This window comes from Hippoglossus hippoglossus, chromosome 19 (assembly GCF_009819705.1).
Source record: "Hippoglossus hippoglossus isolate fHipHip1 chromosome 19, fHipHip1.pri, whole genome shotgun sequence".
NCBI classification, from domain to species: domain Eukaryota; kingdom Metazoa; phylum Chordata; class Actinopteri; order Pleuronectiformes; family Pleuronectidae; genus Hippoglossus; species Hippoglossus hippoglossus.
Window position 1 is genome coordinate 14,986,082 of NC_047169.1, and position 25,902 is coordinate 15,011,983.

The 25,902-nt window shown below is 40.3% G+C and overlaps 1 protein-coding gene across 3 annotated transcripts in view; it reads right to left on the minus strand.

Annotated features, from left to right (window-relative positions):
* pemt (phosphatidylethanolamine N-methyltransferase) overlaps positions 1–5,351 on the minus strand; it is a 57,302-nt gene extending 51,951 nt beyond the window's left edge. Inside the window, exons 1-2 of one of the 3 annotated variants that reach the window (XM_034570787.1) lie at positions 5,022–5,342; positions 1,395–1,502 (exon numbers count right to left, since the gene is read on the minus strand). In XM_034570787.1, coding sequence (XP_034426678.1) covers positions 1,395–1,502; positions 5,022–5,123 — 210 coding nt within the window. In that variant the 5' untranslated portion in view covers positions 5,124–5,342. Of the gene's footprint in view, positions 1–1,394; positions 1,503–5,021 lie in introns of all 3 variants that reach the window. The other 2 variants (XM_034570788.1, XM_034570789.1) reach the window with 2 other exon arrangements.
* Between the last annotated feature and the right edge of the window lie 20,551 nt (positions 5,352–25,902).

The window sequence follows — 25,902 nt, forward strand, 5'->3', positions numbered from 1 at the left end:
CTCTTTCATCAGGCTCACAGACACTGTCGAGGCAGTTTGCCTTGATTTGACAAAGACAGAACAATAATCAGTGTCAGCCTATCTGTGAACAGATAACTGCAGCTGCCAACACTTAGGTTCCCAAAGGCTCCTTATCTGAGTTATTGGCCCGAGACTAAGTATCGTCAGGAGGATAAAGAAAATCGAGTCTTGTTTTTGTTCCACTTTGATCTAAACTATATTCACACAATAGAGTAAGAACTCAGGGTGAATAAAGCCGCTTTCAGACATGCACTGTACTCCTGCTGGAGTAGAGGAACTGTGCGTGAGATTGCAAATGTCTGAATCTGAGACTTTCTCCTGCAAGAAAAACCTGTGGAGAATGTCCGAGTGAGACCATGTGATAATATAGCAGGAGATTATCCAGAGGTTATTATCCACAAACGAGTGGCGGGTTGATCAAGTTTCTTAACACATGACGGATGCAAAACTGAAAAACACAAAACAAAAATCTCAGGATCTAAAAGAGGAGTCATACATGTAGAAGACACAGATGAAGATGTCATCTTGGAGAGATGAAATTAAAGAGCTTTTGGTGATAAGTGCTAAAGCCAGTGTTAATGTGCTGTAAACAAAAACACATGATTTCCGCAGTGGAATTACTGTTACGTCCTGCCTCTTGCATGCTGCGCCCCCCCTCACCTGTACACTCCAAGACGTCTCATGAAAAAATGTGAGCAGAGAATCTCCTGCTGCGTCTTTCATGTGTGAAAAGAAAAACTTTAGTGCAAGCCCTGACCCCATTGTCCAGACATTTTCCAGAATTCATGTCTGAAAGCAGCTTAATGAAATGTTTCAAGTGGAAATTCACAGTTTCCCCATGAACCTTCCCCCATTCACATGAAAGTGTCCAACCTGTCCAAAAATCTTGATCCCTCACTGGCCTCCGGCAAAGTGTCAAATGTGTGCTGCAGGGTTAAAGCTGCTAAGGATTTATGATGTAACCGTTTCTTCAAAAACATATTTGGTGATCAATTCATAATGATTGGTTCCTGGTGTTTAGTCATACCATAACAATAGCGAAGTGCTGCTTTTGTTTACGGCAGTCTGAGAAGGTTCTAGATTGGATTTAAAAATACTGCATAGTCACAGTCTGCATTATCAACAAGCTCACACAAGACAAGAGAAATTCAGTCAATAAAGTTTGTTCAAAAGGAAAGAAATGAAATGAACTGCCCTTAAGCTGAAATTCATTTATGTTTGTAAGCAACTAAAGTCCGATTAGCTGTACTTTTTCTTAAATTCTTCAAACTTATATCTCCAGACAAAGTTACAGAAGATCAAGTATATGTGAGGGATTACATAACTGTTTTTGGAGCTATAATATCTACAATATTATCCACAGGGGTTCTTACCACATTCCAGAAGAGAGGGTTGAATATGATGGCGATTATGGCGATGCAGAAGCTGGAGTCCCGAAAGATAACATTCTTAAGGAGTTCTTCCATCAGCGTTAAGTCCATCTGAGAGAAAGGAGCATGAGGAAAGGTTGTGAGCAGAATGAAAATGACAAAAATCCCCCAAAAAGCATTGTTTCATTAAAAAGACAGATTATTACTTACTGTAAGTGTGGCCTGTAATACCATCTTCAATAATAAAGGTATCAAATATGCTCATTTAATCCCACACTGTAATTCAAGAGACCCAGTAAGAGCATCCGTAATTTTCTGGTTCTTTAGAATGCTTATACGGTTTTGGTCATAAATAATATTTGCTTCAATTTTATCAATGTGTTTTTGACATGGGGGGGACATTTTGGGCAGTCAGTCAAAAAGCCAACTAATCAGTTATGTTTGATTCTAATAAAAAACATGTGCATGTACATTTCATGAGCTCTAACCTCAGCTTCTAATTAAAGTGAGCATGATGTGAGTAAAGGGCCTGTTTAGCTGTATCACATACTGCATAATGTAAATGTGTGCGCTCAGTGTAAATGTCCATACACCACACAGACGATTGTAGGTTCAGCCACAGAATTAATTCAATCTATGGAGGTAATGGGGCACACATGCATTGGCACCACGGTCACTCTCACATGCAACCGATTCAGATCTACAGGTACACAGACTGAGGAGTTCAGGTCAGCACGGACTTATTACTATTTAATTTACTGTGTAATTTACTGCTGCATCACACCACCAGTAACAAGCTTTCATACAGTCATTTCATTGTATGAAGGGGAGAAGAGTGATGACAGGAATGACGCAAGAATATATTCTTGTAACAGATACATGCAGATTAACCAGTAGCATAAAAGCTGTGGCCGATTGTGGTCGTACTGACTTCCCTTATCGCTCTCTGTGTGTTTTTTTAGCTTATACCCACTGACGCCAGAGATGAAGAGCAACTAAGTGTCTCTTAAACAGGAGCCCTCAGTTTGCATTGGGTGTTATGTACGAAAGTGTTGAGGCCAGAGGGGAAGTACAGCTACAAGACATTCAAGTCATTTTTCAGTCTGACTGGGCCAATTGCATAAAAAGCTGATGGCCCTATGTATATTTTTAGGGTTAGGGTTTAGGTTTCAGTTAACTCTGATAGAGAAACAAGTAGAAGCAGCAGAATATGGTGTTTTGTAAAAAGGGATGGTAGTTCCTTTAGTAGCTAATACTCTTTATTAAACGTGTTCGATCAAACAGACATTTTGACATTTGTGGGTATTGCTATAGGAAACTTAGAGATAATGATTTATCCTAAAAAGAGCATAAATGTGGCCAGAGAGTCTTTCATTTGAGTTTGGAAAACCAGGTAATTTCAAAGGGTTCACATACTCTTTGTCGAATTGACAAAACGTCAGACGTTATCATACAAAAGTCTTTAGCTCGCCCCCAAATTTCAATTGTTTAAACTATATACATGTCCTATAGTCTTATTTTTTCAAATTAATAAGTTTTAATTATAAAAGAGCTCTGACCAGGACTTCATTAGTTGAGAAATAAGCTTGTTTTACTGTGAAAAACATAGCTTTTTGCAGCAACACTGAAATACAACACTGAATTTTATTTTAATGAAGTGTGCGTTTTCCTTTACAGACAAAAAACTAATTATATAACAGTTACAGGGCTAAAATTAATATGTAATGTTGCATTAACTCTTCACCTTAAAAAATTTGATTTCATGTATTAATTTAGACAGCTCTTCCATTCACTTGTAGTAATTACCTTCTATTTTAAACTACTTACGGTGGTGATACACTATGGACGGTGATTAGCTTTATCATACTGGTGGCAAAGAAAATGATTTCAGCATAACCAGTACCATGATTACTCCAGAGGAGGTTTTTACTGCTTCACTGCACAAAATGATGATAGTGTATCTCTAGAGATAGGGAGGTCCCCTGATGATTTAACCACAGTGAACTTTATGGCTCAAATCCTACATCCATCTGTGTCTTGATTGCAGGGGACGGTCAGTGTATACAGGTACTGTAAGTGGCTGGTAATACACAACATGTACAACAACTGAAAAGGCAAATGATTTAATTGTGTTTGTCAGTTACAGGCCACTACCTGAACTGCCTCTGGTTGTTTTTGTGAGGGTATTTTTTTTTTCAGTGATACAGGCCACTTGAGTTTGAGGGCTCTCACCTTGAATAAGTAGCTTGACCTTTCCTGAGTTATGGCGTTAAATAATTGTAAGGGACATGTTTGTGTAGAACATTATGATGTCACAGTGAACCTGACCTGTGACCTTTTTTGGATACAAAATGCCCTCACTTCTTCATTTTATCCCATTAGATATTGGTGCCAAATTGTGTTGTAATTGAACTGACTTATGTCAAAACACATGTTTTGTGATATCACATTGACATTGACCTTTGACCTTCTCTTGAACTCGAATCAGTTCATCCTTGAATCCAGTGGACGTTTGTCCCAGATGTGACGAAATTCCCTCAAAGTGAGATATGGTGTTCATGAGAAGGGACCGATGGACAATGACAAAACTGTTTCATGCCTCCTACATGGAAGATTAAAAACATTTACGGCACAATGTAAACTATCAGCTACAAATGCTAAGGGATATTCAGTTTTTTGTTAGTTTATTAGTTTTGTTTTGTTGTCAATGACAAATGACATGACATACATGGGTTTGCTTTAAGTTTCCTTTAAATAAATGAGTAAAACTCAAATACTTGCTATTCTTTGTCATATATGATAGTTAATTGACTACATTTGAATTCTGGACAGTTGGTTGCACATCTGAATATGTCACATTGGGCTGTGTGAAAATATAACATCTCTCGCATGTTTTAAAGACATAAATGATTAATCAACAAATAGCTTTAGCCTTGTATATGCATTCAAAAGAATAAGTGCATAAATTAAATGGGTTTAAAAATGTGTAGTTCATTAGGCACATGTTTTATGTTGTTGTGTTGTCTGTTTAAAACATATCTCTGTGCAGGTTACATCAGAGGAGTCATTAGAAAATAAAGACAATATATTTAGTTGTATAAGAATAAGTTGTATGGTATAATTTTGGTATTCAAATAAAAAAAGAAATATATATATATATATATATATATATATATATATATATATATATATATATATATATACACAAAGTGTTGCTTTGTATCGTATCCTGGTATTTGCTTTGGATTATCAGAATTAGCTAATTGTGCTTTTATTTTAGAACATTTTATTCGATAATACATTGATCTTTTTCATAAAGACATTAAGAATGATTTAAATTAAAAAAAGTAACATCTGTACTGTACTTAAGTGAAGTTGCGTTGTATTGTATCCAAAAAATATGATATATGTGTGTGCTTTGAATTAGCAGGATCAACAAATGGTGCTTTTATTGTGGAGAACATGGAGCCTCCACCGGCTGAGTTCCGGAAGAGGAGCTCGGTGGAGGAGGAGGAGGAGAGGAGCTGATCTCTCGGTCAGACCTGGACCTGCAGCCTCTGAGGACACTAACAGCCTCGTGTGTGACAGTCACACTCGGGTCAGCTGCCGGAGGGGCTCGGTGTTGTTTACCTTGGAGTAATCCACGTTGTCCAGTCCTCCGCAGCAGTCCAGCGGCGCAGGGCTACGGGCTCCGGCGGGTTCCTCCTTCTTCTGGCTCCGCAGGTCGCTCATCCACACCGACGGGACCTCAGCGTCTATGTGTCTGCGGGGGAACGAGATTATTGCACAACAGCGAGGGCAAAGTTCTCCATTTCTAAAGTACACGTAGTGTCCGTGGAGAGAGACACATGTCCACTGTAACCTCAACTCCGCTCAATGCATTCTGGGAAGTGTAGTTCACTCGCACTGGATCGAGCCCGTTTCCAGATATCTCATACTTCTTCTTATAATTCACTAATAACTTTAAAACTTTATTTTTTGGGGGGGGGGGGGTCTTCATTTTCATACAGCTTTGTTTTTCTTCCTGGTTTAGTTTTATTCTCTGAAGTAAATTATCACTCACCCCCCCCCTGCAGTGAAACCTGCTGGCTGAAAACAGAACTGCATGACCCCTTCACACGAATGGCATTTGTACAATAAAATCTACACAGGTCAATATAATATAGACTATCATTAAACATGAAATCATTGCTTATTTATTGGTATGTATTATTGATGTGTGAAATGATTGGTATTTCTTGTATTTAAAAAAGATCTCACACTGTAAAAATCTAACCTCTCCCTGTCCCAGGCTTTTCTACATCCAAGCTTGAAGTTTCTCTCCTTATCTTTTTTCCTTCCTTCCTCTGGCCTTCTTTCCTCTTCTCTTTTTTCTCCTTTCTGTCTCTTCTCTTCTCCCTCCTTTTTATATATTCTCTCACCCCAAATTGGCCTTCTTTTACTCAGCCTGTTTTTCTTCTTTTTCCTTCATTCTTTAACCACCTTCTGTTCCTCACTTCTTTTTCTACATCCTTCCTCCCCATCCCTCTTTTTCCTCCTTCCATTTTCATCTCCACAGTCCTCTCTGCTTCCTTCCTTCTTCTTTTTGTCTCCACCTCCTTGCATCTCTGTTCAGTTCCCTCCTTTTCCCTTCCCTCCTCCACTCTCTAATCTCCTTTTTGCTTCTCTTCCCTCGCTCTTCCTGTGTTGTTGTTTTTATTTCTCCTGCCTCATTTTGAATTCTACTGTATTTATTTTCACCTCTATCATTAATATTTTTTTGTTTTTCCTTTCTCTGTTCCACCCCTTACTGTCTCTCCTGTTTACCTCTTCATCTTAATAATTTCCTCTCACTCATACCCTATCATGTCCTCTTCCTCTAACCTCCTATATTATATTAAATTATGTATGTGCGTATATATATATATATATATATATATATAAAGAATTCTGTATTCTATATTGTATTTTAATTTCAGATCTTGTTTTTTCTCTTTTGCCTTCCTTCTTTTCCCTCTCCTCTCCTCCACCGCCCGCTGTTTGTTTAGAGTCGATCGGTTAAGTACAACACACCCCATGTGGAGGGAGAAATAGATGGGAGCGCTGAAAGCCTCACAGATCCCTGACCGAGCATACTGTCCGCTCATTAGACCGCACGCTGTCAGAACCGAGAACTTCATCATGTGAAATGAAAAACGAACATGACATCCAGCCAGCAGGAGAAGATTATGGCTGGAATTGGGACTCTCTCCTCCGTCTTCCCTCGCTTCTCACTGCTGCAGCTAAACACCTGTTATCCCAGCTGCAAGTACACATCCAGACAGAAAAAATATTGCAAACCCGACAAGTTGTTTTTGTTTTTTTAATTGAGACACAGCTATAGATGAAAGTATGAAAGGAGTCTAGAGGGCCTTACACAACAACAGTTTGACAACAACACGTTGCTTTGTCTTTTTTAATAATTTTCGAAGGCCCTCTAGACTCCTTTCATACTGTCATCTATAGCTGTGTCTCAATTCAGAGGCTGCATTTGAAGACTGATTGCATCACAGAGGCTTAGCAGCTCAGGTTTGGTCTCCACCAACCCCCCAAGGGAATATCTGGCTCTTTAACTAACAGAAGATTGAATATATTTATTTTATCCTGCATGGATCTACTCTGTTGCCATATTATTCTGGTGCCACTAACATCATCTCCTCCCTATATCAGTGCCTCCCCGTTGCACAAAATATAACCTCTGTGTTACGGCAAAAGGTAGATGGCTTGGATGGAATATGGGTCAGTCAGACTCTGCAAAGCAACACCTGCAACAGAACTTTTATGTGGAGAGGTCGGCTCATCTTGAACTCCATCCTTCAAGATTCTTTACGCTTTATAGCTGCTGGAGCCAGTTTCCCCTCCAACCCATCCTGCTTCCTCTGTTTCTACCAGCGTCTATACTTCTTCCAATGCCTGAGAGTAGTGAGTAGCCTAACCCTTAACCCTAACACATATTTAGACAGGTGTATTGTCACACTTTTTACAAAACATGTTCAAAAGTCTTGATCGCCACCTAGTAACTGCTACAGTGTAGGTTTATAAATCCTGCCTCCTCCATGTTATTTGAAGGGACATGGACCAAACAAGTCAAAGTACACGTCAAATACATTTTTCTATGATATTTTCTAATTTGAGGTAGTTCTTATCACATGGATGTTAGTTCAAGTGCAAATTTTTCTAGTATGTTTTAATTGATTATATAATAACTGGGTGAAACATCATGATTGACAGCCGGTAGTGGCTCACGATTGGTCGAGCACAAGTATCGGCAGGGCCTTGCTACTGTGGCTCCATCCACCGATCACTACTGGACTCTGGGTCCAAATACGTCAGATGTCAGTATCTGAGATATTTTGGCTTCATTTCTGGAGCAAGTAGAGGCGCGTCGTCCCATCTTTTTGTACAGTCAGTGCTGTTCACAGGTTCTGTCCCCTGTTTTTTATACAGGTGAAGTCACTCCTGTATGTCTACATTTAATGATGCACAACACATTTGACAGGTGCTTGCATAAAGACACAGGCGCACATAATAGAAAGTCTCACAGGAGAGTAATTTATCTGCTCAGTCTGCTCCACACACAAACCTCCTCCACAGGTAATCATTCACACGGCTCAATGTGTTTGCTTTTCCGTGGATTCAACAGGAAGACCGTGTGTATTGTGTTTTCATTCACACACACACACACACACACACACAGAGACTATTATCAAACAACATAAATGTGCACACTTTTTCATAGACAAAACACGGATGAAAAAAGAAGAGGTAAATAAAAGACAGGACAGCAGAGGTAGACTGTATCCAATGAGAAATCTGTTTTGCACTCTTTTCTTTTCCATTAGATCGACATGTGATAATAGACTTTCATTGATTACACTCATGGGCTACTTTGGAAGTTTATCGTTGAAGCTGGATAGAAAGTGACCAGCTGCTGTCAGAGGCTGTTACTGTGTTTAATCGATGGCGCCGCACTTCAGTGAGGAGTTTGCAAACAGTGGGTTCACTACGAGGGGGGGACGAATTCAGTCATTTCTCCAGCAGGTTTATCATCAAACTGATTCGTCCTGGCAGCAGGAAGAGCAACACTCTGTTTCCATCCCAGACAGTGTAGTACCAGAGACTTTAACATAATACCTGAATGACCCATATGAGTGGGACAAGACTAGTTCATTGTCCTTTCACAATTAACTGCAGATCGACAACATTGAAATGTACTTGAATGTCTGTGACACATTAAACAGAAACACCAATACAGCATTTTAAACAAGGGGTTCATGTTTTACAGTTATATATGCTATTTTACAAATAGCATTTGTGCACATTCTCCCATCAAGTTTGTTTTTTTATAGATTCCAACTTTTGCACAACAAGTAGTGTACTTAAATTCCAGAACCGGTTTTGTGCCTACGCAACTGTTGTAAATGAGGCCCCGGAGCTGCTGCTGCTCTGTTAGCATTCTCTCCACCAGCAAGTATTCACTAATCTCAAGGTTTCCAGCACCAGCTATTTTTGATCCTCACTGTCGTACTATGTGGTTTGATTGAGCTTTTATCAAACCACATAGTACAGCAAATTATAAAACAATTCCTCCACCAAGGCTCCTCCTTGCTGCACAAATTTGGCTTCTCTGGCCTCAGTGCCCAACAAACATGTTGGTGAGAGGTAAACACAAATGTTCAGTGAACTTTGAGTGATGTCACAGATTCTTCTCTAATATTTTCCATATTTAATTTTTTTGTGGGTTCTAAACCGGCCACAGTGATCATAGCTGTGGTTTGTGACGAATGCAGAATGTGTGACCCAACTCTTTTTGTTCTGATTAGACCAGCAGGTCCTCAAGAGCGTAGTAAAACACAAATTACGTACATATTACGCATAAACACAGTCAGACAGCGCATGGTGCAGGTAAACACTGTCTATCAAAACAGCAGCTCGTCGACATCATTTCCTCCCGCTTCCTCTCTTGTTTGCCGTCAGACGCTATCAAAGAAGACGAGAGCAGGCAAGGGCACCAAAACAACAACCAGCGGAAGGCCCTACGTTTGCCTTCCCACGATCCCTCTGTCCCCGGTGAAAGCACTGAGTCATCGAAGACTAGTGATAAACATGCCTGATGTTATTCCTAAACAAACAGACTCTGTTCTCACAGAGACGGGTAGGTCAAACAAACGGTGAACACTTGACAGCCAATTACATCGTTTCTTATTTCAACAGAAAGCAGCCTAACTGGAACCCCATGTCAATGTTGTGTTTACAGCTTCTTCCACTGCCTCCGATCAAAGGTGTTGGGAGTAAGATGTCTCTGTTGCTGAATATGGTTTCTTGCCAGGAGCGGGCGGTGGTGACAAGAGACAATGGTACTTTTTCAGGGCAGACTGGACACTACACTGACTCAGTGTCTGAGAGTGAAGGGAACAGAGGTAAAACATGTTTTCCACCAGTGGAGACAGCTCTTGGTGAGTCAAAGAATAAGGTTTGATGCTGAATCTGCAACAATCCTGCCAAATTACGAACTAAAAAGCTATTGGCTGTGCAGTAATAGCAAAAAGTTACAAATAGTCCCTTTTATAAATCAACTCACTGTGCTGAAGCTGACTTTGCTCAATGTACATAATATGTGGAGGAGAGACATAAACTCTTTTGGTCATAATATCATATTTTGAGTTCCTCTTCATTTTGGTTTTCATTCGATCAAATATACAAAATCTAAACTCTACCTCTTTGCTATGCCTGAAGTAACCATTATTACCCTGTGCGCCGGCAGACCTCCGACCGGCGATGACACTCGCACATGATACGCTCTCAAAAAACTATATATATCTATATATAGATATATATAGATATATATACACACGGGTATGATCATCCCTTCAATGCTTTTCATAAATTTCAAATTGGCTTGGAGACAAATGTCTTGCCTTCCATTCTTTTATTTTCGGTGCCATATTTAGCATCAGCCATCTTTTCCCCCGCAATCCACCCATTTACCCAGCTACTAACGATCCATCCACCTATCCATTCACCCTGCTCTGTGTTTATCCATCCATCCTTCTATCTGAAGCCTGTTATGAGCTGAGCACCATTATTTCCAGTTTCTATTGCTGAGGACATTATGAGCTTCATCCTGCCGAGCTGCTCCCGGCCAGCCAGTCCACTGCAGTGTCAGACCACCAGTGTAATTGATCTCTATAGTGATAATGCAGCACAGGAAGCTGATAAACACAGTAAATTTATCAAGGGAAACAATGGAGATGATCCTCATCACTGGTACTGCATGTCTCATCTACGCATCTGTTACAACCATGTGTAATCACTTTAATTGTTTCTTACACACAAGAGTTAATTTAAATCAATGGTTGGCAAAGAACACTTTGCTCCATACTGACGCTTACAGTTACGTCTGCCGACGTAATATTAGCCAGTAAGATGCGCTGATAAGTGTCCAGGGTTTCTTGTGATCCGGGAGGAAGGGCGTCATTGGGTTAAATATGTCAGGCTCATGATGTTTGTTGTTTTGGTACAGGAGGTAGTGGCACATGCTGCCCACTCTTCCTCTTTCCCATAAAGGCAAGCAAACTAAATATAGAAAGCTTTATTAGATTTAAGTTGTAACCTCCTGCTGCGGTGATGCAGTGGAGGCTGAATGTACTTCTTTATTATTCCAACAGCGTTTAATGAATCTTAAACACAAATCCTTTCTTTTACACGTGGGAGAAAATGGAAGCACTAAACACAGCAATAAAAACAACATGATCAATTTAATCGTCATATATTCAAACAGTGCAAACATTATTATCAGTAATGGTGTTTTGGTTTGTCTAATAGCCAACTCAAGAAGAATGATTACTAAATTAAAGTCGGCAGTCATACATTACAGCAGCAATAATTTTAATATAGAAAAATAGTTATAGAACTTTAAACAGTAAACAGTTTCAAGAAATGCAGATAGTGATGAGTAATACATGTGAACAGTTATTGTACATTTTTTAAATGGCCTTGTCTATATAATAATAATAATAATAATAAGCATACCAATAGCATAATGGAATATTAAAATGATTACTACATTAACACATTGATACAGTAAATATATCATGGTAGTCAAACATATTTTGCAGTGGCAATTATTATTTGTTTTGAAATATACATATAAGTATAGTTATATAACTATAGTAATTGTTATAGATGTAATAAAAATATGAGCAATGATAAGAGAAAGTAAAAAGCGATGAGTAATAAAAAGTATGAACAGCAGATACTTTACATTCTTTGCATACAAATACTATAATGGATAGTTAGCTCAATAATACAGCAACAGTAAAATACAGCATATGAGACATTTAAAGACTGTAATTAAAAGGACAGAACCCAATGGTCCAGCTCCCCACATGCGTACAGCAGCCTACGCAGCCACTGTTCATTTATAAGCAGCAGGTAAATAAAGGTCAAACAGATTAATGAATGATTTTGATTGATCTTTCTGTTTTTTATCCAATTTCGTCATATAACCCCCTAATGTCTCTGCCCTTTTGTGCTTATAAATCCTCATGACATGCATATTCTTCATAGTTACAGTGGCAAAAGAATGTACATCATAGATTTGAAGGAAAGGTAATTTTAGTTATTTGTCTTTGTCACAGAGAAAATTGTAAATGCTACAGCGTATTTATCTTCCTTTAAAAATGTATGTATTTACTGCTAACAATGAATCTGATCATTCCCATTTCCTGCAGCTGTATCAGAAAGCTCTGAAACTAACTTGTGGAACAAGGGAAGTTAGCAGTTAAAGAGAAAGATGTCTCCCGCAGGATGCAAACCTTATCAGAACGGAGAGGAAGGTTAATATTGGACCAGGTGGCCAGAGAAACAACTCCAAATTAATGATCATATTCAGCATATCAACGTGTGATAATTTGATAATATGTTTGCTGCTTTTTCTCCCACCGCCCTCAACCTGGATTTGTACTTTAGCATTGAGGGGGTTAAATTGGCAGTTACATGCAAAGGCTTCAAGGTTGTGTCATAAGCGTAGCAGCCTGGCTGACGTGTGTCTCCTAAAAAGCAGAAAAAAAGAAATTGAAAGGCTTTATTAGTCTTGTCCTTTACAACAATGAGACATCAAACAAACCCATTACACTACAAACCTTCTGCTCTAGTGTGCTGCTGCTCTTATGAATGAATGACTCACAGTGATTGGACAACAGTGGACTCTTATTCAGTTGCAAGACAGTCAAACTGAACTTCATTCATGTCAAAGCAACACAATGTAGTTTTTTTTAAATAACTGCTGTACAATATTGATGCTGCATAAACCTATAACAGGGAGAATGGCATCACGGTCATTGCCGCAGCCCTCTGTGAACGCTCGGTATTGCGCTGTGTTACTCTGGGGTGCTGGAAGTGTGGATATTGGAAAGGATTTCACTAAATTGCGAGAGCTAAAAAAGATAAAAGGATGCGGGATAGATCCTGATCTGGTTAATCAACTGGAGGGTATTTTTCAGATTAATGTTTCAAGCTGATCGGGCGGTGGGGACGACATGCGTAGCCTGAATCCTGCCTGCAGAGGTTGGTAAAATATAGATTTATTTTATAGGCCGGTGGCATTTGTCACAATGCTGCTGTTGGTCAGTGTGTTTGTGCAAGCGCGTTTTTAACAGCAGTTGGGAATTTGTTATTCGAATTAGGCAAAAACTACTGAATGGTTTACCATGAAACTTAATGGAAGGACGTGGTGTGGATTTTTCCATTAACCTTTCAGGGAATAATTCATTTTGGGGACTGGTACTTAGAAGTAAGTGAAATTTGGTGTGGGTCTGAATAAACTCTGGATCCAGTGAATTTGAATGTGGTGCTCCTGAGGTTGCTGGTACCACTGTGCAGGGGAAGGCTTAAATCATAACTTGGTTTTACAATGTGAGCAGAGAATTCATTGTGTCAATGAATTTTTCCCTGAAAAATCCGCGAAAATGTCATATTGGCTTTTTAAATCAACCCAAGAGATTAAAATAGGCCTGGATCCAGCCCCTGATTCAGATCGAATCCTAAATTTTGTGTAATCAGTTCAGATGTTTTTGTGTAATCTAGCTCACAATCGGTACTGATAAAATACCAGTTAATGCAGGTTTTAAAAGACGCCTCAACCTGTGGTTCCACAAGTATAGTGTGAGTTAAACACGAATTAAGTTGTACATATAGTTGTATTCCTTCATATACATAATTATAAGCTATGGCTACTTTTACTTTCCTTCCCCCCTAACTCCATCCCTCCTCGCACTCCTGTCACTACAGTGCAAATGAGGCGATCTGAAATGTGACTTTCAGAGTCGTCTGTGAGCGTGAGGCGATGCAGCTGTTGGCTGACGTCGGAATGGGCCGTATCCATCAAATGTGTACAGAAAATCAAAGTAGAAGTCTGCTGCATATTAAAAACTCTATTTATAGTTCATTCATGACTGAATTGTGAGTTATTATAGTGCCGTTATTATTGATGCAGTGCTGGTTGAATAGCACAGGAGTACGTGGTATACCCGGCCCACGAAGACCGAACAGAAATGAAACGATCCGTGATCTGCGTCACCAGCTCGTCCAGCTCTCTTTGCTTTTGCCGAGCATCAGAGCTGAAGTAGGACACGGCCTTTAATGCCCCTTTTTTTTGTACAGTGTGTACTGTAATGGAAATTTTGCATTTTGTATGTGACGATTGCAGGAACAGACTTGTGTATCTAAAAGGGCAACTGTGGGTTAACTTAGGGTTTACCATTATTGCTCAGGGACTTTATGGTGTCGCTGAGCATATGGTTTTGGGATTTCACTCAAGGGGTCACTCCAGGGGTTTTGTTTGTAAATTAAGCCAGGAAGTCTCCCACCCTAATAAGACATCAAAGAAGGTAATGGATACCTTCTTTTCCCTTGTGGGAGGGGGCTATGCGTTATAAGAACACAACTCTCATGTCTGTTCTTCACTCATTGTACATGTCACACCAGGTGATGGGTATTTTGAGTCCATCTGCAGATGTAGAATTAAACTTACCGAAAGACAACTGTTTGACTTTGTGCTTGATTCACAGAAAATTGCCACTACAGTACCCTTTGGTTGAGTTTAAGCCTCAAACTCAAACATTGGACATCTGAATGCTTGCCTGCGCCATTACCTCTTAAAAACAGTTTTGTCACTGAAGTGCAATGAATCCGGGGATAGGGCCACGAAGGATCCACCCGTCGGAGCCTTTGCATCTCGGTTATGAAAGGAGGCATAGTGTCAGTGGATCATGACGATGGATTGTGTAAGACTGCTTGATATGCAAGCCTCCTCATATAATCTACCATTACTGACAACTCCTCAATTCATTTACTTTCCATTATGTTACAAATGTTTGTTATGGAAATACTCTTATTTTGCGGATGTTCTCAGTTACACGTGGCATCTCTTGCACTTTTGTCCGTCCTGGGAGAGGGATCCCTCACATGTGGCTCTCTCCGAGGTTTCAATGTTCTTTTTTGCCTGTTAAAAGTTTTTTCTGTAGTTTTTCTCCTAGTTTTTGTTGAGGACAGACGATATCGCACCTTGTTAAGCCCTATGAGACAAACTGTGAATATGGGCTATACAAATAAAATTGTATTGATTGATTTTGTCACATTTCATTCTCCCATTAAGAAAATGTGATAGGAGAAGAGTTTTCTTCTTCATAATCTTTTCCTACGCTGTCACCAAGACACGTGCGTCACCTCCCCGTGGGAGACTCGCTTGAGCCGACCCAGGATAGCAGATTAACACTGTTTTCTAATTCGAGCATAGTAATTTTATGAGTCTTTCAAGCATAGGCCTCTGTCGCAGTGACGGAGGCTGCTCGCAAAGTGCCTTTTAATTTTGGCTGCCAGTCTAAGAGAGAATGAGTCACATCGAGCACAAAGCAGCAGCAAACATGTTTTTACTTGAATTCCTCTCCCTTTCTCTCTCTCCCTCTGTAGGTGACACACAACAATACACACAAAGTATTGTATGTATTTCACTTCTGTAAAGTTTTAATTGTTTATTTAGTTTGTATTTCACTCACTCCTTTAGTCTCTCTGGCTTTACTTGCCGTTTCCTCTCTGACTTTTTCACTAACTCCCTCCGACTTTTACATTTACTCGCTCACTCATTCACTTACTCTTATTTTTCACATTCTCTCTTATGAACTCACTCACTCGCCCACTCTTTGACTTTCTCAAACACACACAGAGACACACACTAGTATTCCATGTACTTGAGTGTACTTCAGTTTTCCCATATCCCATAGGTTCAGTCGGTGGAGACTGATGTGTCTACTCGAGACACAAAACCCTCATGCAGGCACTTTATTCACTTTGCCGCGATTATGCACACATTTTTTGGTACTTATCTATGTCAGCTGTGGTTTTGTGAGGATGTGTGTGTGTGTGTGTGTGTGTGTGTGTGTGTGTGTTTGGCAGAAGAATGGCCAACAGCCCTGTAATCACAGACCACATTTCTACAGGACAAAGGAGCCATAAGGAGCTGCCACTCTGCTTTTACAAAGTAATCAGGAGCCACATACGGAGCTTAGCCACAGTGTGATCTACAAAATACAGTACATAATGTTTGCCATTGTATAACACCCAACACAGCTGTATTCCATCTCATTAAATCATGAAATGTGTTTCTATATTTGGCATAAATTGTATATAATAAGCCAGTGCATGCATTATGGTTATGTGGACACTATGCACCAAGCATATGTGTATTCCTGGGCTAACATAATAGGAACTGCTCATGGGCATCCTATCGACAAATGTTCTAACGGGTTAAATGACAGTCACACACTGATGTTCTATTCTCGGTTCGACATGTTACTGGTATTTAGCACAAGGACGAGTTGGGTAAGGTGTGAATCCTGTGTTAAATGGTGCGAATCCACAAAGCAGTTGTTGTAGTCTTGTAGAGCAATAATTGGTGCGTGTCTCCAACAACGTGGGAGCATGTAAAGGACTATTTTCTACGTATCCACCTATTTAGTTTTGAGTGCTTAGAAGATAACAATTTAGTCCCATTTTATATATATATAAATCTCAGAAATAGGAAGTAGATTCAAAGTGGATTCCTGGGAATCCCACTTCCCAGGATTAAACTATAGTCTGCAACAGTCGCCTCATCTCACTTCTCAGTGTCTTCTATTGTTCCAGATTGACCAATAAGTATCTTAAGTGACGCTCCTGCAAAGCACCCACAAGCTCATCGAGTCTGACTGGAAGAACGAAACAGCAATTTGTCTCAGAGAAAAATACAGAAGGAGACGAAATTCGAAGGCAAGAGGAGAGAAATGCCTTCACGTTACCCGACATGAAAGGTCATCCATCATGATTTCATTACAATGCCTGAAGCACAAAGTGTCACACTAAGATGTGGAGTTGGACCCAAATACATGACACTCGTTCAGGTAACAAAACAAAAAGGTATTTTTAATTAAAACAAAGGCTCTTACAGAAAAGCAGGGTCAGAAAAAGAAGTCAAAAACAGAAATAACCTAAAACAAAACACTAGAGAATCAAAAGAGTAGAAACACAGAGCTGGTGTGACACAAGGTGAACAAGAAGAAGCTAAAAAACAGGATGTACCAGGAAAAGACGATGAACTGACCAAGACAAAGGGAGGCACAGAGACTTATATACACAAGGGAGGCAGGGTTGATTTAACACAGGTGATTTAGGAACAGGTGCAGACGGTCACAAGAGGGGGAAACAGGACAAAGACAGGAAATAAAGCTGGAGACACAAGGAGCATCATTTCAAAATTTAGCTCCGAGTCAAGCAAAACATTTGCGATAACCAAACCCTGTGAACTCATACCTCCTTTCCTTTGTGGCTGTGATCTCATTTTCACATATGCAACCACGGAGCTTGGACATTATCTTGCAGCTCAAAGACAACAGGGGAACAGTTAGCAGTTTCTACAAACTAGAAACCAGGCCAGTCGTGTGTGTGGTGTTTATCGTCCATGAAGACGGTGGTTTAGGATTTATGCTTGTGTCTCTTATCTTGAAGCCATGCTTTGGATCCGAGCCATCAATTACTGTCTCTTACCATCATCCACTGTTGCGTCAGCTCAGCATCTTTCCTGCTGTGAAGTCTGAGGACAGAGAGAAACAACAAGTGAATCAAACTGCTTTTCGTCCACAGAGGAAAAAAACAAAGCTCCAAATATAATTAAAACGTAACTACTACAACAACAGGGTCTTTTCACTGTGAATGTGACTGGAAACTCAAACAAATCAACAAAAACACATTTTATATTTCCTGACAAGAGTGACACTCCGTCCATCTTTTATTTGATTGGAAAACATTTTTTTGCGGTGAAATGATTTCGCAAATTATATTCACTGAAAGTGGGTTTCCCGCCAGGAACCTAAAATGTTCTATCCAATTCATGGTTTTCAAGAAACCTGTTATTTGAAAGTATCTTGAAGAATTGCCACGGCGATCTTTCATTCATAGTATAACATAACATTATTCTTAGTGCCACAAAGTGTAAGTGTTGGCATGGAGGTGGCTGGGAGTGCACCTCCGCCTGTACCAGCGGATCAGTCAGCGCAGGTGAGAGCTGTTAGCTGAAGGTTTAAAAGGCTGCAGCGGAGAAGGAACAGAGACAGACACGAGACACACAGGAGACACATGGGAGGAACACGAGCAGAGACTCAAGAGAAGACCTGGCTGAGCTGAAAAGGAAGCAACCTGAAAGGGGTTATGCGTTGGACACTTTAAGTTTGAGGTCTGACTTTATGTTTGCTCACGTGTGTGGTGTTAATAAAATGCTGAAAAGCAACAGTTCTGACTCTGAGCTCTGAGCTCCATTTAACTGAAGAGCTTCTGGATTTTTGACACTTTGATTATGGACATTTTTCTTGTGTTTGCATTTGGTTTGTGTTCGGTTGTTTCTTTCGGAGCTCTGTTTCCCTGCATGATGAGTTTTGAACTTCGTTTTTTAGACTTTTTTAAAGGACATTTTTGTTATTTTCACCTGAACCTGGCTCCTGCATTTGGGTCCCCTACCTCCATATTGTGACGACAAAATCCAATGTGCCTTTTGATTTATTAAATTTAGTTTTATTGTTACAGTTATACAAAATCTTTGTTCATAGTTATTACTTAGCATGTATAGGCCTGCAGTGTCAATGTGGGGCGTTTGGTGTCCTGTCCTGTCCCCCTACAACCACTTTTGAGGAGTCCCGTCGTTGCAAAGGTGTGTCTCCCACTCAGTTATGTACGATTATCATATTTGCATCATGTTGTGATGATTATGGACCCCTACGTCTGTTTGTACGCATCCCCTCTCCTGTGACGTCTTTTCAGTGATGATGAATGTGACCGTCGAGCTCAACAAAAGTCCTTCCTGTCTCATGTTTCCAAATTAGAGCCTTGAGCCTGGAAAAGGATCGTTTCTGTACTCTTGGAATCTTGACACAGCTTCGAAACGTTGGTATTGAGCATCCCACCCCTAATAATTTCCCTTTAAAATACGATAATTTCAGCGCTTTGCAGAACCACGAGACTTTCAATTTGGATAAAACAGCAAATTAAATCTATCCAAAGTATTATTAGGCAAGTAGATAAAACAGTTCCAAAGAAAATAAAAGCTAATATAAGAAATAACTAAATACACAGCTAAAAAGCTTGTGATTAAATGATTGACCTATTAATCTGCATCATATAACCAGAAGTTCAGGTAATAGTCTCAAGTAAAGTCTTTTCCAAATAATTATAAGCACCTTTTCATTTTCCATATCACATCACTGCAGGAGTTTAATTACAGCTCCCATGCAGTGGTCTCCACTTTGATGTTTGCCTTCATTAACTGTATTAATCAGGGCAGAAGAATTAGCTTGTTAACTGTGTGGGTGTTTTTTTCCTGCACGTGAAATCACTTTTCATCAGTGAGACTGTGGGCGCTTGGTTTTCAGCACGTGCTCTCTCGGTTTGACGTCTTCATTCTGACATTTAATGTTGATGGAGACTTTATCGCCACCTACTCGTTTTTTTGAGTACACACAGCCAGAGACAAAGGTGTTGCTTTTCAGCATACTTTTTAATCGTCACCACACATGTAAACAAACATCAAACAAACATAAATTGTCCCAAGCAACCTTTTCAGGTTCCTCGGCTCAGCTTCCGCCTGCTTCAGCGCTGTGTGGCCGGCAGGAACAGGAGCGGGCCCCGACCCCGCCAGCAAACGCTTCTCCAGCGTTGTCCTCCTCTCTGCCTGCACCTGGAGAGCCTCCAGCTGTCATCTGTTGTCCACTGCCTGTTCCAGGTACATGGCCATGTACTCCTCCGCCACTCGTATCAGTGCCATCTCCTACTGCAGGTCCACACTCTGGCTGCGTCGGGCCCCACGTTGGGTGCCACTCTGGCAATTGACGATGCCACCGGGGTCTCCCACACACAGCCAGAGACAAAGGAGATGTCTCTGAGCCACCTCCATGTCCACCGAGTGTTTTTTAAGTTTTTTTACATTTTTGTGTTCACGTCTAGATGGAGATCTTTTGTTAAACGAAGGTCGTGCGGATTGGTGATTTCTTATTTTTTTAAATATCTGTTCAACCAAGGAACAACACGTTTGTTCGGACACGGAAATATCTCACCAGCAGAGACAGTGAACTGCACGCGCACACACACACACACAGGCTAACACACGCGGGTGTAAGGCTGCGGCTCATAAGTGGTACCTGCTTGTGTTTCCATTAACACATGTTCATGCTCGGAGACGGAGCGTCGATCTGGATTGACTGAGCCGTGATATCGGAAACTATAGTGCGCAGAATGGAAAAGAGAAGCACAGGGTTCAAGTACCTGCGTGTGTGTGTGTGTGTGTGTGTGCGCGCACTCCCATCATTTCTCACCAGGCTTCCTCAAGCTACGATCGAGCAATGGAAAGAGTGAGGTGACCTGAGAAAGAGGTCAGTACAGATGCATACATTCAGTCAAAGCATGAATTGTGAAGTAGCTCGTGTTAAGTAGCTCATGTTAAGTAGCTCATGTTAAGTCTTCATCTTTAATGAGGTTGTAATAAAAGTGATATATACAGTATACACCATACACCTGTTGCCGTAGAAACAGTGGCCATAGCAATGGCTCTACTGGGGGACATGTGATGCCTGGTTTTAGGTAATAAGTCATGTTGTTTGGTCAGAGACTGCTTCAGGCAGGTCGAGCTAATACAGACAGAATTCAGTGCTACAATCCAGTGATAGTTTGTGGTCATGAAATTCAAATTTCAATCAATCTGTCACATATTCAGTGTAATCTAATCTAAATAAAGAATCTTTAGACTCTCTAAAATGTAAAATTATATCTACTTGACATTAGATCACAGCTATTTAAATGTCTGTATAATGCTAAACACCATATGAGTTCTGATGATGATATTTGTATATTCTATTTTATTAGTATATTATCTCAAGGCACTTTACATAGGAGGTGCGATGGAAGTTTTCTGGAAGCTGGTGAAAGGAGAACTCAGGCGGCAGCTGATGTCTTACACAGAAGGGTTTATTGCAAGCTTGATGTGCATCAAAGACCCGGGATGAAACAATAGCAATGTTAACAGAGTAACATGAGCAATTGTCAACCCCCAAGTCTGGAGATGTCTCCCGGAGCATCCCAATTTATGTCCCTCACCTTGCGTCACCCATCCCAACGGCACATCCACTAAAGCATGCATTAACCTTAACCTTTACGTCTAGCCACTGATGTCATACGCAAAAGAATTGGAGTTGGTGCCTCTCTGTCTGGGCATCTGAATTAGATATGAAAGTCCATGAGTGTATTACAATGTACTGCTAGTTGGCCCTTTATCTATAACCTGACCTTAGGGTACTGCTTGGAGAGAAGGGAGAATCTGTGGAATGAGTCGAGCTGTGCTCTCTTCGTGGTGAAACAGATTTACTGTATGAGGACGGTCAAAACTTCTCTCACAGTAGGTATAGGCCTTAGAACTTGATGAGAAACCCAACAGTTCCTACAATGAGCAGACGCTTTGGCGACTGCGGAGAGAAAAAAACTCCCTCACCAGATTCAATTTGGGCAGCCATCTGCCTCAACCGCTTGGGGCTAGCGGAGAAAAATGGTTAACGGAGGAGAGGTGGGTTGAAAACAGGGGAGAGAAGAGAGAGGAAGAGAGAGATGTATTTATGAAATATACTGTGTATGTATTTAGGTCTGATTATTATATTTATATTAATGTAGTTCTTATGATTATATTTGTGTTTGTATTTAGATCTGATTATTATATTGTGAACTATAAGTTCACTATGCTAATTGCTCTCTGTGACACAACTTATTGAAACAGTTGTGGCTCGTACACAACACTGGAGTTTGTGAAAATCTGCTCTTTTAAAGGCCTTCGTAAAAATGACTTAAAACACTGTTCTTTCTTGTCAATCTCTACACAGTCTATGAATGACATGAATACAAAACGCAAAACAAATGCATATATTACACTAAGAATAATTATAATAGAATGTATACTATAGGTCACTGAGGTCTAAAAAGGTTCAGTTTTGTTCAGACGTGCCCCGCAGGCTCTCCCGTCGGGTACAGGGAGCATATTCAAAAGTGCGGCAGATGCAGACCGGCAGGAACGGATGGAGACAACGGATTTGCTGCCTGTTCGAGTGTTCTGTACCCACTGATCTTTCGAAATGAGACGCTGCCATGATGCAATGGCTAACCGCTGGAAACTACTACAACAAACATGTGCTTTATATTCAGCCGCGTTATGAATACATGAACCACTACAGTGTTGTCCCCTAGGTTAACAGGTTTACTGTGTTCCCACAGGGTAATCCCTCTGTGACTCAAGTTACTGGGAAGCACAGTGACGTACAAATTCTGTGTTTGTGTGAATGTGTTCTGTACAACATCATGCAAAATGTCAATCTTCTATTTTAGTATTACCCACTTAAATTGTCCTGAGGGACATATGAAGGATTTTGTTGTCCCCTTAGTTGTATTTCTAGGTGGCATTTTGCCAGAGACAAACTCACAGATGAATAATGAATACTGTCCAAATTTAAGTAAAATATCAAGATTAAAGTAGTTTGATCATGCCAGGCAGACACTGGACGCTTTTAAACTCACCTTTAAACATTGTCCTTTAATTGTGAGGGGAGTTTAAGGGGGTGTAGTCGTGATTCCGAGGAGTCTACAGTCTGGTTGGTTGGATCGATCCTTGCGTTTTCATCATTCTTGAGTAAAATAAAGTAAATAAAGACATCCCTGGCCCTTTGCCTCACATTACACAGGCAGGATCAAAAGTGTGGTAGGTTAATAAATTTACTCTGTCTTGTTTTAAAATGACTGAACCACAAACTGTGGCAGAGATAGAGACGGGTAATAGAAAGAGGTAGTAACTCCATGAAGTAGCAAGGTCTCATAACCGAGCTACGACCAAAAAGGCAACTTTTGCTTTCTCTAGACATATTTATGTACTGGACGGATGTGACACTACATGTGCACATGAGTGAATTATATAGTGTATTTCTCTTATTTGCAGATTAAGGGTAGTAAAGAAAAGACATCAGTAAATATATGCAGTGTTTATAAAAAAATAAAATAAACACCACAGACCCCTGACCAACAAAAGTTTAATAAAAGATGTTGCATGTTAATCCTGATCCTTGATTGTCATGACAATGCAAATGACAATTGCCTGCTGGAGCGAATTACATGTCATCGCTGACCGAATGTGGGCACTGCAAGATGTGACGCACACGGAATCCAATGTGTGGTCTGTAGTCCGTTTCAAGTTGTGATTGTGGTTGACTGTTGGACGAGCTTTTTTTCTGACTGCCTCTCTATTGTGGGGCAGTTTATAATTTTTATGAGCAACATCATAAACTACCGGCTGGTTGGATAGTGCTAATATCAAGGTTTCCTCCAGCCACACAAACGTTGTTGCTTTTGGTTGAGACTGTGACTTCATTGGTCAAAGTTCACCAAAGTTTAACCGCATGAGAAGCCACTCTCCGAATTTGCGTCGCCACAGTGTGACCGAGGCAACCTTCCCCATTGACATGCAGCTTCTTTTGACACGCTTACATGTCACTGCGCAGTGGCAATGACACACCACACAGATGCAAATATTTGCACACTTTGTCTATTTTATTGTCTCCAAATCTTTCTGCTGTTGTTCTCTTCGCTGACGTGCCAATCTTGTCACATCCCCAAACTCCCCTTACTGTTCATGTGCGTTTTTGCATTTTTGTGGACGGGTAACATTCATTTCTTACTCTTTCTGACCTGAATTTAAACACCATATAGAAGATTATGTAGATTATGCTTTCCCCTCTGTCGGTCGGTTGGTTGGCTGGTCAGCACGATTATGCTAAAACTCTTGTTAATGTGGTATTCCTTGGATTTGGTGCAGATCCGGGTCGGGGGAACAATAGGAAATAGGGCATTTTTTGACATTTTCCCAGGGAATAATTCATGGATATTCCTGGGAAAAAAATCTTGCACATGTAGGCGGATTATATCTATGAGTGTGTGAAATTATGTCCATCAGAATTTGATGGGACCGTTGGGCCTTGGCGGAGATATGTGCTTTACTGAGTGCCATTTCTTTATTTGGTTATTCAACCATTCGCCTACAAGACGTGAAATATCAGGAAGAGGAGCAGCAGAGAAAAGATAAGAGAGAGAGTATGAAGGTTAAGAAAAAGAAGATAAAGAGACAAGAGAAGGTACATAAAAATCGCATTGATTGAGGTGAGGGATACACACACATACACACACACACACAATGTTGGCCTCTATAATCACCATCTCCACTCATCTGATTGCCAGGCTGACAGGCACGGACATTGCCAGCCACCTTTGTTGGTGTTGCTATGACAACTGTCTATATTTACACCCGTGGCTGGATTCATGCAGAAGTTTTTGCTGGAGGAAAGGCAGCTCTGCATCAGAACCAGGTGTCTGGAGCCGCGCTGTATGTCTGAGGTGATTCACAACACAAACCAGACCTCTTCTCACCGCATGTGGTTTGAGCTCCACAAGTTCAGATCTGAACCCCCGAGGGGGGAATTCAGCGGCTGACTCCACCGCCTGTGACTGCTGCTGGAACATGCTGCCCGTTCTCAAGTTCAGCACCATTGCTTCACTCTCATACCGTACATACAGATACAGTAGTTCATTGTACATAGACAAATCTTCCTAAGAGAAAATGGATGATTAAAATGGATTCTTGACAAATTTCCAGTATTTTACAGTTTAAGGTGTTTTATTGTGCTACATAATTGGAATTTTATCTTTTATTTTATGTCTTAGTTAAAACATGTTTTTGTATGTTTTAGTACGAGAGATATGTTGGTAAATCATTCACACTGTTTAGTTTGTGGCTATTGTTTTCTAATCTAGCCAATTCTAATCTAACTCTGATAACCAGGGCAAATTTCCTCGACAAAATTCTTTGTACCTTTTTGGAAATAAATTGGATTGATTTTACACAAAAGTTCAGAAAAGCCAACACTGTGGTGTTGTGGACCACTGCGTCCAGAGGCAAAATTACGATTGAACATTAGCCAATTTCAGAAATCCTAAGATTTTCACCCAATGTTACGGAGTAAGATGAATTAAACCTATGACGCAGTGAACTCTACCAAATTAAAACCAGAGCTAAAACATTTGGGCCACGGCCAATACTGATATTACAGAGTAAAAACTGTATAAAAATATATATATATATAAAAATATGTCATCTCCTCTGCTCTGCTGTTCTCTGCTGTCCACTGTCCTGCTTGTGGAATGAAAACGTACATTTATTGGATTTCTCTGTGTCATTGTCCATGTACAAAGCGAGAATTAGAAATGCTCTGCTCTTCAAACATTTGATTTGCAATAAAAATGAGCTTGTTTAGATTGTGTTATACATACTGTATTTGCAGCAACTGTTGTGCGAAAAAAACAAAACTAAATGTTTGCTGGGATTGGCTCCAGCTCCCCCGGCAAAAGTGGTATAAAAGATGGATGGATGGATAATTCCTCGGCTCGAAGACAAATCCTTGCGAACTTCTTAACATTCCTGGTAACTTGGCTGTTTATGTCAGGAAACCGAACTCGCAACAACTCACACAAATAAAAAGACTGTATTTTCAATACTTTCGAACTTGTGCTGTTTGTATTACCGTTTGTATTAATGTGGGACAACATCCTGCATGCCTTTTTTGGGAATTCATCCAGAGTTAATTTTGTAGTAATAAAGGCCCCAGGGGACAGCCACCGAACCCAGACTGATGCATGTCGGCAAACTGCAACTTATTCCAGTCAGTGACTCATATTCTAACATTGTCCCAAGGCATGTGTCTTAATCTTAATCTAAATTTAGCAGCGTTGTGAGTGATGAATATGACTGACATGCCTGTGCATGGCTGCAAGGCTCAATACTGGATTCTTCAGATATTACTTTAGCTGTTGAGTCATGAGGCCTCTACTGTTATGT